We start from the raw sequence: 15205 nt of genomic DNA, 5'->3' as shown, positions 1-15205 counted from the left end.
ACAATAACAAACTAGTTGTTAAGTTGTTGTATCTCCTAAAATAATACTTCTATAATAAGCTAGGAAAAAAAAATGAGCTTATGCTTCCAAATATAAATATTTCGTATAATTTAAAAATAATACCTCCCAACCAAGACCAGCTACAAAATCTTCATATGCTTGACTTCCTCCTGTATTGGTGAGAATGGAGTGTTTGTCTTCTTGTCCTTCAGCAACATAAAATACTGCAATCTTGTGTGTCTCTCGGCTATAAAACAAAAGATTACACCATTAATTTAATCACTATTTTATCTACTCATTCATCCAACAATTAAGTTCTATGTACAAACTATGTAGCAATAAAAAGATGAAAAAGAATTAGATCTTATAGTCTACAGAAGGAGATATAAATGCAATGTAAGTAAAAAATTACTACAAAATTGCCATTGGAATAAAAGACAGGCAAGATCACTTTTGACTGCAAAAACAGAAACTTAAAGGAGAAGATAAAATTGAGTTAGATGAAGGTAAGAAAGATTTGACAAATGAAGAGAAAGAGCATCAGGAAGGACACATAGGTGTGAATACATAAGCATCTTAAGAGTTGTCTGTTTTGCAATGTAGCCGAATCCCATGGTTGAAGGGACTGCATTTTAGAACTAAGTAGGAGTACAGAGATGAGTGAGAAAGGACCCAATCCTTCAAAGTACTTACGAGGTAGAAGAAGAAACACACACAGTTATGTGTTGCTTAACAACAGGGATAAATTCTGAGAAATGTGTCTTTAGGCAATTCTGTTATTGTGTGAACATTATAGATGTACTCACATAAACCTAGATGGTACAGCCTGCTACACAACCTTGGCTGTCAGGTATATCCTATTGTTGCTAAGCTACAAATCTGTACAACATGTTACTGTAGGAATACTGTAGGCAATTATGACATACTGTTAAGTATGTGTGTATGTAAATACACCTAAACAGAAAGGGTGCAGCAAAAATAAGGTATTATAATTTTATGGGACTACTGTTGTATATGTGGTCCATTGTTGATGAAAGCATAGTTATGCAGCTCGGTTTACAAATATAAAATGGTATGGAGTAATAGCCAAGTTCTTAGACATTTTATTTTTAGTCCTCTCTAAAATTAAAAATGTTCATAAAAGCACATTTCTTGTTTGAAATTTAGCTTTGAAATTTGGCTTTCCAAGCTAACTAAGTCATGCTACATTTACTTTAGGTTGATTTAACAAAGCTTGGGTTAAAAAACTTTAAGACCATTAGTAAAGTTTTCACTACTATACCATGTAGGAATTAAAAAAAAAAAAAACCCTGCAACAACAACAAGTAAATAAGGATTAAAGTTCTTTAAAAAATTTAGTCTGACAACCAAATTTTCCCACACATCTGGAGTAAGTTACCAAATCATGATAGTGGGTTAAATATCAGCAAGAAAGATGTTTTAGCTGCTTTCAATAATGGAATATTTTACTTTAGGTGATGAGCACATAGGCAAACTTTCAGTGCGTCAGATGTATCAGTAGGATATGCTAGTGTAAGCAGTAAAATATGATTTGGGGTTGGGTAGACTTCCAAAGCTGCAGAATAAGGGTCTACACAGCCTCTCTCCCAAGCGAAACACAGCTTATCTGCTGAAAAAATTTAAAACATTATTTAAAGTCCCTGTATATTGTCCTAAAGTCATAGAGCAAACAGGGAAACATTCATTCAAGGAAACTCACTAAATCTCAGTAACAACACAGAGCTTTTGATAAATGAATTACAACTTGTTTCCTTGCCCCACTCCCTCAGCTCAATGTTGCAGAAGTTTTGCCCTGGGCATTCTACTCAGGCCTAGAAGACAGAGGTTCCCTCTCTCTCCAGCTTCCAATCTGGAGCTATGGCTTCACCAGGGAAGAGACAGGTTACTAGAGGCATTTCTCATCCTTCTCTAGCCCCATGTTACAGAAGATCTATTTTAGATAGGTGTGGCTGAAAGAACCAGGTCTGCTCTCCCTCCCTCCCTCTCTTAGGGCAGAAGCTCCAGGAACAAAACGTTGAGGGTCTCAATCTTCCCCATTCTAGCTTGCTCATAGGGTAGAGATTCTGCCAGAAGAGCGAGCTAAGATCAGGGACTGCCAACTCCTCCCAAGTGCTGACTTGTAGAGTGACAGTGTCACTCCAGGAAAAGCTGGTCTGTGACCCCAGGTCAGGTTGTAGTGAGAGATAGGTTTTGCCTAAGGTGAAAAGCAGGTTATAAGGACAAAGAACTCTGTAGCAGTTCTGCCTGAAAGGGCTGACATTATTTGCAACAGAGCTTGGAGGAAAGCAATTAAGAGAAGCTGGCAGCCCTATGACAAGCAAAACAGACAGAACTTTAATAGAATCAGGAAACGAGACAGCCAAGAAGGACCCTTTGGGGATCACAGTCAATTTTGGAGGTCAAAAACCCTGTGCACATACACTAGGCTGCACCCAATAAGGAACAATTAGAGTAAGATGTACGATGGACAGACATGAAAGCATTCCCAAAGTCACACAGAGACTTATCAAAACAAGGTAAATCCTCACTGGCACTGAATAACCTGAACTCAGGGTCGACTCCTGGGAAGCTAAGGCTTAAAAATAACATCCAGTCATTCCTTGCAGTCTGGAAGACTGCGTGCATACCCAAGGATGTACCCTCCTTAGAGTAATCAGGAGTGAACCTTCAAGCTATTAGTCTCCTGGTGGATGTGGGACAAAAAAAACATAAACACTCTAAACTGTGATAGTAGCCTCCAAGCCACACACATCCAACAGTAAATGATAAAAATCAAATGGTAAGGGGAAAAAAATCAAAAAGCACAAACTTTGACCAATAAGTACGTGATAACCCAGGGAAGACCCCTCATTATCCAGGCTAAAAGAAAAACAATTTTTAAAAAATCTGAGCACGGAGATCAGAGGCTAATTACTGGGGGGAAACCAAGTTGCTAGAAAATAAACAAATGACCAAGCAAACACCAACCAACAATATATTTTTGGATTCAAAGACACAGATAAAGTTGAAGTCAAAGGAATGGAAACAAGTACCATAAAATAGAAACCAACAGAGCTACAGTGGCTATACTAATATAAGACTTTAAAACAAAAAATGTTAGAGATAGAGATATTTCATAATGATACAATGTCAACCTAACAGGAAAATATGAAAATTACAAATATATATGCACCCAAAAACAGAGCCCCAAAATACATGATGCAGAACAAAGACAGAACTGAAGGCAGAAACAGACATTTCCTCAATAATAGCTGAAGATTTTAATATCCCACTTTCAATAATGGACAGAACAACTAGAAAATATCAACAAGGAAACAGAAGACTTGAACAATAATATGACAACCGGACCTACCTGACATCTACAGAATACTCTGTCCTACAGTAGCAAAAAATACGTTCTTCTCAAGCATATGTGAAACAACTTACAGGATAGACCATAAAACAAGCCTTGGCCAGGTGCGATGGCTTACGCCTGTAATCCCAGCACTTTGGGAGGCCGAGGCGGGTGGATCACGAGGTCAGGAGATCGAGATCATCCTGGCTAACACGGTGTAACCCAGTCTCTACTAAAAATACAAAAAATTAAGCCAGGCGTGGGGGTGGGTGCCTGTAGTCCCAGCTACTTGGGAGGCTGAGACAGGAGAATGGCGTGAACTTGGGAGGCAGAGGTTGCAGTGAGCCAAGACTGCGCCACTGCACTCCAGCCTGGGCGACAGAGCGAGACTCCGTCTCAAAACAAACAAACAAACAAACAAACAAACAAACAAACAAACAAACAAAAAACAAGTCGATAAATTTAAACGATTTGAAATCATGCAAGGTATATTTTTTATCCACAATGGAATGAAAGTAGAAATCAATGAAAGAAAATTTGGGTAATTCACAAATGTGTGAAAATGTAACAATTTACTCCTAAATTACCAGTGGGTCAAAGAATAAATCTCAAGGGAAATGAGAAAATACTTAAGAGATGAATGAAAATAAAAAATGAAAATAAAAAGAGAGAATGAATGAAAATATGGCCTGTAAGTAAAGCAGTGCTCATTGGGAAATTTACAGATCTAAATGCCTCTATTAAAAAAGATTTCATTCACCTCCTTTCAGAATGAAAGAACAAAAAGTTTTAAAAAAGATTTCATACCAATAACCAAACCTTCCACCTTACAAAACTGGCACAGTGGTTCATACCTGTAATCCCAGTACTTGGGGAGGCCAAGGTAGAAGAACTGCTTGAGCCCAGGAGTTCAAGACCAGCCTGGGCAACACAGAGAGACCCAATCTCTACAAAAAGAAAAAAACCAGCTGGGTGTGATGGTGCACACCAGTGGTCCCAGCTACCTGGGGAGGCTAAGATGGGAGGATCACTTGAGCCTGGGAGTTCCAGGCTGCAGTGACCCATGATTGTGCCACTGCACTCCAGCCTGGGTGACACGGTGAGACCCTGTCTCCAAAAAAAAGAAAAAAAGAAAGCACAATTAAATTCAAAGCAAGCAGAAGAAAGAAAAGAAAATAATAAAGACTACAGTGGAAATAAATAAAATAGAAGAGAAAAACAATAGAGAAAAAAATCAATGAACCCAAAAGTTGGCTCTTTAAGATGATCAACAAAATTAACCACCTTTAGCTAGACTAAGCAATAAAAAAAGACTCAAAATGACTACAGTCAGGAATGAAAGAAGGGACACCACTATATATTTTACAGAAATAAAAAAATATTATAAGGAAATGCTATAAGCATTTGTATGCCAACAAATTAAATTAGATAAAATGATCAAATTCCTAGAAAGACACAATTTTTTTCTTTTTTTTTTTTTTTGAGATGGAGTCTCGCTCTCTCGCCCAGGCTGGAGTGCAGTGGCGTGATCTCTGCTCACTGCAAGCTCCGCCTCCCGGGTTCACACCATTCTCCTGCCTCAGCCTCCCGAGTGGCTGGGACTACAGGCACCTACCACCACGCCCGGCTAATTTTTTGTGTTTTTAGTACAGATGGGGTTTCACCGTGTTAGCCAGGATGGTTTTGATCTCCTGACCTTGTGATCCGCCCTCCTCAGTCTCCCAAAGTGCTGGGATTACAAATGTGAGCCACTGCGTCTGGCCAAAAGACACAATTTCTAAAACCAACCTTAAAAAGAAACAGAATACCCGAATAGACCTATAACAAATGAAGACTTTGAATTAATAATTTGATTAGAAAGGAAGAAGCAAAAATATCTGACTTGCACGTGAGGTGACTTTTTATATAGAAAATCCTAAGGAATCCGCTAAAAAGGCTATTAGAGCTAATAAACAAGTTCAGCAAGGCTGCAAGATATAAGATCAAATACACAAAAACTGATGTTCCATACACTAGCAATCAACAATCCAAAAACAAAAAACAAAATTTAAAAAATTCTTTTATAATAGCACCCAAAAGAATAATACTTGGGTATAAATTTACTGTGAAGTGCAAAACTTATATTTTGAAAATTATAAAACATTGTTGAAAGAAATTAAAGATCTACATTTAAAAAAACTCATGTTCATGGGCCTAAAGACTCAATATTGTTAAGATGATAGCATCCCCCAAACTGATCTACCGATTTAATGTAATCCCTATCAAAATCCCAGCTGCCTTTGATAATAGAAATTGGCAAGCTTGGCTGAGTGTGGTCACTCATGCCTGTGGCATGAGAGGCAGGCAGGACTCTTGAGAGAGAGCTGAGGCAGGAGGACTACTCGAGGCCAGGAGTTTAAGACCAGCCTGGGGCCGGGCATGGTGGTTCATGCCTATAATCCCAGCACTTAGGGAGGCCAAGGTGGGCGGATCATGCGGTCAAGAGATAGAGGGGGCGAGACCATTCTGGCCAACATGGTGAAACCTCATCTCTACTAAAAATACAAAAATCAGCTGGATGTGGTTGCGTGCGCCTGTAGTCCCAGCTACTCAGGAGGCTGAGGCAGGAGAATCACTTGAACCTGGGAGGGGGAGGATGCAGTGAGCTGAGATCGTGCCACTGCACTACAGCCTAGTGACAGCGAGACTCCATCTCAAAAAAGAAAAAAAAAAAAAGGAAAAAGAAAAACGCCCAGCCTGGGCAACACAGTGAGACCCCGTCTCTACAAAAAAAAAAATTGGCTGGGCATGGTGGCACATGCCTGTAGTCCTAGCTACTGGGGAGGATGAGGTGAGGTGGGAGGATCACTTGAGCCCAGGAGTTCCAGGCTGCAGTGAGCTCTGATCATGCCATTGCACTCTAGGCTGGGCAAAAGAGTGAGACTCTATCTCCACAAAAAAGAAAAAGAGAAAACAGGAAAAAAACCCTCTGAAATTGACTAGCTCATCCTAAAATTCACAGGAAAATGTAATAGACCCAAAATAGCCAAAACAATCTTGAAAAAGAATAGAATTGGAGAACTCATACTTCTTGATTTCAAAACTTGCTACAAAAGTCATCAAAGCACTCATAGTAATGATGTAAGATGAGACATACAAATCAGTGGAACAGAACCATGTGACCAGAAGTAAACTCATATATATAGTTAATTGCTTTTTGATAATGGTATCAAAACATTTCAATGAACAGTGTTTTCAACAAATGGTACTGGGACAACGAGATATCTACACGAAAAAGAATGCAGTTGGGGCCACGCACAATGGCTCATGCCTGTAATCCCAGCACTTTGGGAGGCTGTTAGGAAGACTGCTAGAGCTCAGGAGTTCAAGACCAGCCTAGACAACATAGTGAGACCTCATCTCTACAAAAATTTAAAAATTGGCCAGGCGTGGTGGCATGCGTCTGCAGTCCCAGCTACCTGGGAGGCTGATGCAGGAAGATCACTTGAGCCCAGGAAGTTGAGGTTGCAGCGAGCTGTGACTGCATCACTGTACCCCAGCCTGGGTGACAGAATGAAACTGTTTCAAAAAAAAAAAAAAAAAAGAAGTCAGACTCTTCCACCATATAAAAAATTGAATTAAATGACTCATAAATCAAAAATGTAAGGGCTGAAACTATAAAACTCATTAAAAACAAAAAATAAAAAACAACAAAGGATCTTACATTAGGCAAGGTCTTCTTCTTCTTCTTTTTTTTGAGACAGAGTCTTGCTCTGTCGCCCAGGCTGGAGTGCAGTGGCGCAATCTCGGCTCACTGCAAGCTCCGCTTCCCAGGTTCACGCCACTCTCCTGCCTCAGCCTCCTGAGTGGCTGGGACTACAGGCGCCTGCCACCACACCCCGCTAATTTTTTGTATTTTTAGTAGAGATGGGGTTTCACCATGTTAGCCAGGATGGTCTCGATCTCCTGACCTCGCAATCCGCCCGCCTTGGCCTCCTAAAGTGTGGGGATTACAGGCGTGAGCCACCGCGCCCGGCCTAGGCAAGGTCTTTTTAAATACAACACAAAAACACAAGTGACAAAATAAAAATAGGTAAACTGAACTTTATCAAAATTAAATTTTTTGTGCTATGAGTGATGCCATCAAGAAAGTGAAATGACAATTTACAGAATGAGAAAAAAATTGCAAATCATACATCTGATAAAGAACTTGTATCTGGAACATACATATAAAGAACTTTAAAGTCAATAGTAAAAGCCCAATTTTATTTTATTTTGTATTTTATTCATTTTTTTTTTTTGAGATGGAGTCTCCCTCTGTCATCCAGGCTGGAGGGCAGTGGCATGATGTCGGCTCACTGCAGCCTCTGCTTCCTGGGTTCAAGCGATTCTAGTGTCTCAGCCTCCTGAGTAACAGGGATTACAGGTGTACACCACCATGCTTGGCTAATTTTTGTATTTTTAGTAGAGACGGGGTTTCACTATGTTGGCCAGGCTGGTCTTGAACTCCTGACCTCATGTGATCCACCTGCCTTGGCCTCCCAAAGTGCTGGGATTACAGGTGTGAGCCTCCACGCCCAGTCATATAACCCAATTTTAAAAATAGGAAAAGACGTTTATATTATTTTCCTAGGGTTTCTGTAACAAATTACACAAACTAGGTTGCTTTCAACAAAAAATATTTATTCTCTCACAGTGCTGTATGCTAAAAGTCAGAAATCAAGGCATTGACAGGGCCATGCACCTTCCAAAGGTTCTAGGGGAGCATCCTTCCTTGCCTCTTCTAAGATTCTAGTTGTTGCTGACAATTCTTCAGCATTTCTTGGCTTGTGGCTGTATGACTACAATTTCTGCTTCCATCTCTACATACCCATCTTTCCCCTGTATGCAGAAGTGTTTCTTCACATGGCTTCCTTATAAGGACACAAGTAATCAGATTTAGGGTCAAATCTAGTGCAGTGTGACCTCATCATAACTCTGAAAACTCTACTTCCAAATTGCACTCTGAGTTTCAGGGTGGACATGAGATTCTGAGAGAATACTATTCAACCCAGTACACATTTAAATAGGCATTTTTTCAAAGAACATATATATAGTCAATTATCATAGCAATGAAAAATACTCATGATAAGTCATTAGGGAAATGCAAATCAAAATCATGAGATATTTTAGGCTGATCAAAGCTGTACAGGAAAAAGCAATACTAAAAAAATCCCACAAACTCACAAGATTCCACTTTATATCCACTAAGATGAGTATAATAAAAAAGAATGACAATAACGAGTGTAGGCTAGGGCATGGAGAGTATGTAACACTCATACATCATTGGTGGGAAGGTAAAATGGTACAGCTGGTGTGTAAAACAGTTTGCAGTTCCTCCAATGGTGAAACAGAGAGTTATCATATCATCCAGCAATTCTACTCCTAGGTATATATTCAAAACATGTCCACACAAAAAACTGTACATGAATGTTCACAGCAGCATTATTCATATTAGCCCAAAAGTGAAACCAACTGAAATGTCCATCGACTGATGAATGGATAAACAAATATTTATCAATATAATGAGATATTTTCTGGTAATAAAAAGAAATAAAGTAGAAACATGCTGCATCGTGAATGAACTTTGAAATCATCATGCTAAGTAAAAAAAAGCTGCCACAAAAACCCACATATTTGATTCCATTTATATGAAATGTCTAGAATAGGCAAATTTAGAGACAGAAAGTAGATATGTGTTATCTAAGGCTCGGGGGAAAGAAAGGCTGGTGGGTAATGGATACCAGGTTTCTTTTCAGAGGGACTAAAATAATCTAAAAATTAGATTGGGGTGATAGTTGTACAACCCTGTGAATATACTAAAAATATGTACACTTTAAATGAATTAACTGTATTGCATGTAAAATATGTCTCAGTCAAGATATTAAAATTTTAATTTGAAAGCATCTATTAAGTGTAAATTCTAATTGTGAAAGAAAAAAAACTTTTCAGTGTTTTTGCTTCTTCAGGTAAAGGGCTATCAATTAGAGCTCATAAATAATAATTTATAAAATTGGGAAGAGCTGGATAGAAATCTTTATCTAATACTATATAAATTTAAAAGGTGAGAGAAGTATATGTGCCATATAGGAAAAAAACAGAAAATAAATCTTTAAAATGCAATAAAAGAGAAGCAGAGTTCAGCTGCCCTTTATGTCAATTAATCTTTCACTACTCCTTCTTATTTTTCTACTTACTAACTATGGCTGCTAAAATGTTTTATATTGTCATTAGATTAATATGCACCACAATAGTGAATAATGAGGCAAATGTATTAGAAAAAATAGTTAAAATTAGCGAACTTGCAACTACAAATGTGCTATAAGAATATGTATAGTACTGGCAAAATATTATTAGCTCACTACTGGAAAACTCAAAGTGACATCTGTCAAGTTTCAGGCATTTCTAAATCCCTGTATATACCTTGCAATAAAATAATAATACATATCATTTTGTGATTTGAAATTTAAAACTCTGGTGGTTCAACCACAAGGAATAGGAAACAATTAGTCTAGGCAAAGAAAATAAAGAATCTATAAATGGTCTAGTGAGGTAAGTCTGTTAACAAAGTAATCTTTCATTTTCTCCCTCCCTAGTCCTCCCTAGACAAGTAATCAGGTTTGTTTCCAGGTTTCCTGGTTTAAGAAGAAAGCTCAAAAATTGTCTTACTGTCATGTAATTAGAATGAATTCTTACTTGAGCTCATTGTATTAAAAAAACTATGTAGTTTTCTTTAAAATTATTTTTAAAAAGCAAACAAATAAATGTCATGCATTCATTTAATGTAGTGTATAAAAAAATTTATGCTGACTCAAGGCAATGTCTCCCCTTCAAGGTATGCATGAGAATGGAGGTTTGTATGAGAATTGAGGTATGTATTCATACCACAAGTCATTCAAGGTATGTATGAGAATGGAGGCAGTTTAGCAGGAGCCAAGAAATGAAAAAGCATAAGGTAATTTAAATAAACTGAATAGCCAAGATGGCTGGTATGGGTTGAGCTCTAGACTGAAGAGTCTGGCCAGGCATTATTAGGGAGTCACTAAGGAGTGTTCTCATTAACATCAAATTTTAACGTTAGAAAGATTATGTTAGTGGTCAGGATTGTCTAGATGGGGAAGAGTCAGGAGATGAGATCCCACAGAGTACTTAGATAGTTGTTAAAACTGTCTTGGAAAGAAGTGATAAGGACATGAATCAATGAGTTGGGAGCGGTAAAGGCAAGAAGAGACAGAGTTGAGAGATAAAAAGAAGAATGGACATCATGATTATGAAAACCTGGGTGGAGACGGGGTTTCGCTGTGTTGGCTGGGCTGGTCTCCAGCTCCTAACCGCGAGTGATCAGCCAGCCTCGGCCTCCCGAGGTGCCGGGATTGCAGACAGAGTCTGGTTAACTCAGTGCTCAATGGTGCCCAGGCTGGAGTGCAGTGGCGTGATCTTGGCCCGCTACAACCACCTCCCAGCCGCCTGCCTTGGCCTCCCAAAGTGCCGAGATTGCAGCCTCTGCCCGGCTGCCGCCCCGTCTGGGAAGTGAGGAGCGTCTCCGCCTGGCCGCCCATCGTCCGGGATGTGAGGAGCCCCTCTGCCTGGCTGCCCAGTCTGGAAAGTGAGGAGCGTCTCTGCCCGGCCGCCATCCCATCTAGGAAACAAGGAGCGCCTCTTCCCAGCCGCCATCACATCTGGGAAGTGAGGAGCCTCTCTGCCCGGCCGCCCATGGTCTGAGATGTGGGGAGCACCTCTGCCCTGCTGCCCAGTCCGGGATGTGAGGAGCGTCTCTGCCCGGCCGCCCCGTCTGAGAAGTGAGGAGACCCTCTGCCTGGCAACCGCCCCGTCTGAGAAGTGAGGAGCCCCTCCGCCTGGCAGCCGCCCCGCCCGAGAAGTGAGGAGCCCCTCCGCCCAGCAGCCACCCCGTCAGGGAAGTGAGGAGCGTCTCCGCCCGGCAGCCACCTCGTCCGGGAGGGAGGTGGGGGGGTCAGCCCCCCACCCGGCCAGCCACCCCGTCCGGGAGGGAGGTGGAGGGATCAGCCCCCCGCCCGGCCAGCCACCCTGTCCGGGAGGTGAGGGGCGCCTCTGCCCGGCCACCCCTAATGGGAAGTGAGGAGCCCCTCTGCCCGGCCAGCCGCTCCGTCCGGGAGGGAGGTGGGGGGGTCAGCCCCCCGCCCGGCCAGCCAACCCGTCCAGGAGGGAGGTGGGGGGGGGTCAGTCCCCCGCCCGGCCAGCCGCCCCGTCCGGGAGGGAGGTGGGGGGGTTAGCCCACCGCCCAGCCTGCCGCCCTGTCCAGGAGGGAGGTGGGGGTTCGGCCCCCCGCCTGGCCGGCCACCCGGTCCGAGAGGTGAGGGGCGCCTCTGCCCGGCCGCCCCTACTGGGAAGTGAGGAGCCCCTCTGCCCGGCCAGCCGCTCTGTCTGGGAGGGAGGTGGGGGGGTCAGCCCCCCGCCCGGCCAGCCACCCCGTCTGGAAGGGAGGTGGGGGGGTCAACCCCCCGCCTGGCCAGCCGCCCCGTCCGGGAGGTGAGGGGCACCTCTGCCTGGCCGCCCCTACTGGGAAGTGAGGAGCCCCTCAGCCCGGCCAGCCGCCCCGTCCGGGAGGGAGGTGTGGGGGTTAGCCCACCGCCCAGCCTGCCGCCCTGTCCAAGAGGGAGGTGGGGGTTCGGCCCCCCGCCTGGCCGGCCACCCGGTCCGAGAGGTGAGGGGCGCCTCTGCCCAGCCGCCCCTACTGGGAAGTGAGGAGCCCCTCTGCCCGGCCAGCCGCTCTGTCTGGGAGGGAGGTGGGGGGGTCAGCCCCCCGCCCGGCCAGCCACCCCGTCTGGAAGGGAGGTGGGGGGGTCAACCCCCCGCCTGGCCAGCCGCCCCGTCCGGGAGGTGAGGGGCACCTCTGCCTGGCCGCCCCTACTGGGAAGTGAGGAGCACCTCAGCCCGGCCAGCCGCCCCGTCCGGGAGGGAGGTGGGGGGGTCAGCCCACCGCCCAGCCTGCCACCCTGTCCGGGAGGGAGGTGGGGGGGTCAGCCCCCCGCCCGGCCAGCCAACCCGTCCAGGAGGGAGGTGCGGGGGGGTCAGTCCCCCGCCCGGCCAGCCACCCCGTCCGGAAGGGAGGTGGGGGGGTCAACCCCCCGCCTGGCCAGCCGCCCCGTCCGGGAGGTGAGGGGCACCTCTGCCCGGCCGCCCCTACTGGGAAGTGAGGAGCCCCCCCCCGCCCGGCCAGCCGCCCCGTCCGGGAGGGAGGTGGGGGGGTCAGCCCCCCGCCAAGCAAGCCGCCCCGTCCGGGAGGTGAGGGGCGCCTCTGCCCGGCCGCCCCTACTGGGAAGTGAGGAGCCCCTCAGCCCGGCCAGCCGCCCCGTCCGGGAGGGAGGTGGGGGGGTCAGCCCACCGCCCAGCCTGCCACCCTGTCCGGGAGGGAGGTGGGGGGGTCAGCCCCCCGCCCGGCCAGCCAACCCGTCCAGGAGGGAGGTGCGGGGAGGTCAGTCCCCCGCCCGGCCAGCCGCCCCGTCCGCGGGGGAGGTGGGGGGGCCAGCCCCCCGCCCGGCGAGCCGCCCCGTCCGGAAGGGAGGTGGGGGGGTTAGCCCACCGCCCAGCCTGCCGCCCTGTCCGGGAGGGAGGTGGGGGTTCGGCCCCCCGCCTGGCCGGCCACCCGGTCCGAGAGGTGAGGGGCGCCTCTGCCCCTCACGCCCCTACTGGGAAGTGAGGAGCCCCTCTGCCCGGCCAGCCGCTCTGTCCGGGAGGGAGGTGGGGGGGTCAGCCCCCCGCCCGGCCAGCCACCCCGGTCCGGAAGGGAGGTGGGGGGGTCAACCCCCCGCCTGGCCAGCCGCCCCGTCCGGGAGGTGAGGGGCACCTCTGCCCGGCCGCCCCTACTGGGAAGTGAGGAGCCCCCCCCGCCCGGCCAGCCGCCCTGTCCGGGAGGGAGGTGGGGGGGTCAGCCCACTGCCCAGCCTGCCGCCCTGTCCGGGAGGGAGGTGGGGGTTCGGCCCCCCGCCTGACCAGCCGCCCCATCCGGGAGGTGAGGGGCGCCTCTGCCCGGCCAGCCGCCCCGACCAGGAGGGAGGTGGGGGGGGGTCAGCCCCCTGCCCGGCCAGCCACCCCGTCAGGGAGGTGAGGGGCACCTCTGCCCGGCCGCCCCTACTGGGAAGTGAGGAGCCCCTCTGCCCGGCCACCACCCCGGCTTGGAGGTGTACCCAACAGCTCATTGAGAACGGGTCATGATGACAATGGCGGTTTTGTGGAATGGAAAGGGGGGAAAGGTGGGGAAAAGATTGAGAAATCGGATGGTTGCCGTGTCTGTGTAGAAAGAGGTAGACATGGGAGACTTTTCATTTTGTTCTGTACTAAGAAAAAATTCTTCTGCCTTGGGATCCTGTTGATCTGTGACCCTACCCCCAACCCTGTGCTCTCTGAAACATGTGCTGTATCCACTCAGGGTTGAAAGGATTAAGGGCGGTGCAAGATGTGCTTTGTTAAACAGATGCTTGAAGGCAGCATGCTCGTTAAGAGCCATCACCACTCCCTAATCTCAAGTACCCAGGGACACAAACACTGCGGAAGGCCGCAGGGTCCTCTGCCTAGGAAAACCAGAGAACTTTGTTCACTTGCTTATCTGCTGACCTTCCCTCCACTATTGTCCTGTAACCCTACCAAATCCCCCTCTGCGAGAAACACCCAAGAATGATCAATAAAAAAAAAAATAAAAAAAAAAAATAAAAAAAAAAAAAAAAAAAGAAAACCTAAAGGCAAGGGAAAGGGAAATGGTCAAATTTGGGTAACTCTGAAAGGGTACTTCTAAACATAAATATGACAATCAGGAGGAAGATCCGATTTTGAAAAGAAATGTGACCTAGAAATGATAGTAGAGAGGCAGGTAAAAGAAAAATGAGGGAGATACCTATGTTATGAAGGTAAGAAACAGAAAATGAACCAGTGAAGACCTGGAATAATTAGAGAATTAGGAGTTGAACTGAGTAATTTTAGTGTCATAGAAGTTGGGGCAGAGGACTTTAAAATGATCAGAAAGAATTTTAAAAAGACAGAATAGATAACAATATTAGATATTTAGGGGATTTAATATACAATAGATTTTTAGAGCAGTGAAACTATTCTGTGTGATACTCTAATGGTAGATACACGTCAGTACACATTTATCAAAACCAATAGAAAGAATGAGCCCTAATGTAAACTTTGGACTTCAGACACTAATGTAAGATGTAAATAATAGGGGAAACTCTACAGGGGGAATGGAGAATATATGGAAACTCTGTACTTTCCTACCAGTTCTTTTGTAAATCAAAAACTGCTCTAGTTTTAAAACACACCTATGAAGTTAAATTTAAATTTAATCAGATAAATTAATGAGGCTGGTGAGGACTAAAAGAACTTTAGACTTGATGGTCAGGATGCTAACCTTCAGAAAGACAGTTTCAGTATAGCAGTAGAGGTAGGAGCTAGGTAGTTCTGAGGTAAGCAAGACAGAAAAAGTGGTATGATTCCTGTTCCCAAGGACTTGACCATCTAGTACCAAGATATATTGTTATGGAGAACAATCAGAATTGAGAACCCACAGACTACTTAGAGAGTTCTTATAACCGTCTTGGAAAGAATAAGAACAGCTAAACAATAATGATAATAATAACTATGCTATATGATAAATGCTATGACACGGACATGCTACAGGGTTCTGTGAAAGCAGATGGAAGGAGATTCAAACATAGTCTGGGAAGGAAGGTGAAGCATAGGAGTAGATTAAGGTAAAGCTTTCCATATAAAGTGATGTTTAAGCTGAGACTTCAGGAATGGACAGGAGGGGGACTGGGAATGGTGGTTCACACCTGTAATCCCAGCACTTTGGGA

The 15205-nt window shown here is 45.4% G+C and overlaps 1 protein-coding gene across 6 annotated transcripts in view; it reads right to left on the bottom strand.

Moving 5' to 3' along the window:
• RALGAPA1 (Ral GTPase activating protein catalytic subunit alpha 1) overlaps nucleotides 1-15205 on the bottom strand; it is a 274207-nt gene that overhangs the window by 66700 nt on the left and 192302 nt on the right. For all 6 annotated transcript variants that reach the window (XM_055361294.2, XM_055361295.2, XM_063697698.1 and 3 more), the window contains one exon: nucleotides 124-247. In XM_055361294.2, the coding sequence (XP_055217269.1) occupies nucleotides 124-247 (124 nt within the window). The remainder of the gene's footprint in view (nucleotides 1-123; nucleotides 248-15205) is intronic.

This window comes from Gorilla gorilla, chromosome 15 (genome assembly GCF_029281585.2).
Source record: "Gorilla gorilla gorilla isolate KB3781 chromosome 15, NHGRI_mGorGor1-v2.1_pri, whole genome shotgun sequence".
Classification (NCBI taxonomy): Eukaryota; Metazoa; Chordata; class Mammalia; order Primates; family Hominidae; genus Gorilla; species Gorilla gorilla.
This window is presented reverse-complemented; position numbering and strand designations above follow the sequence as displayed.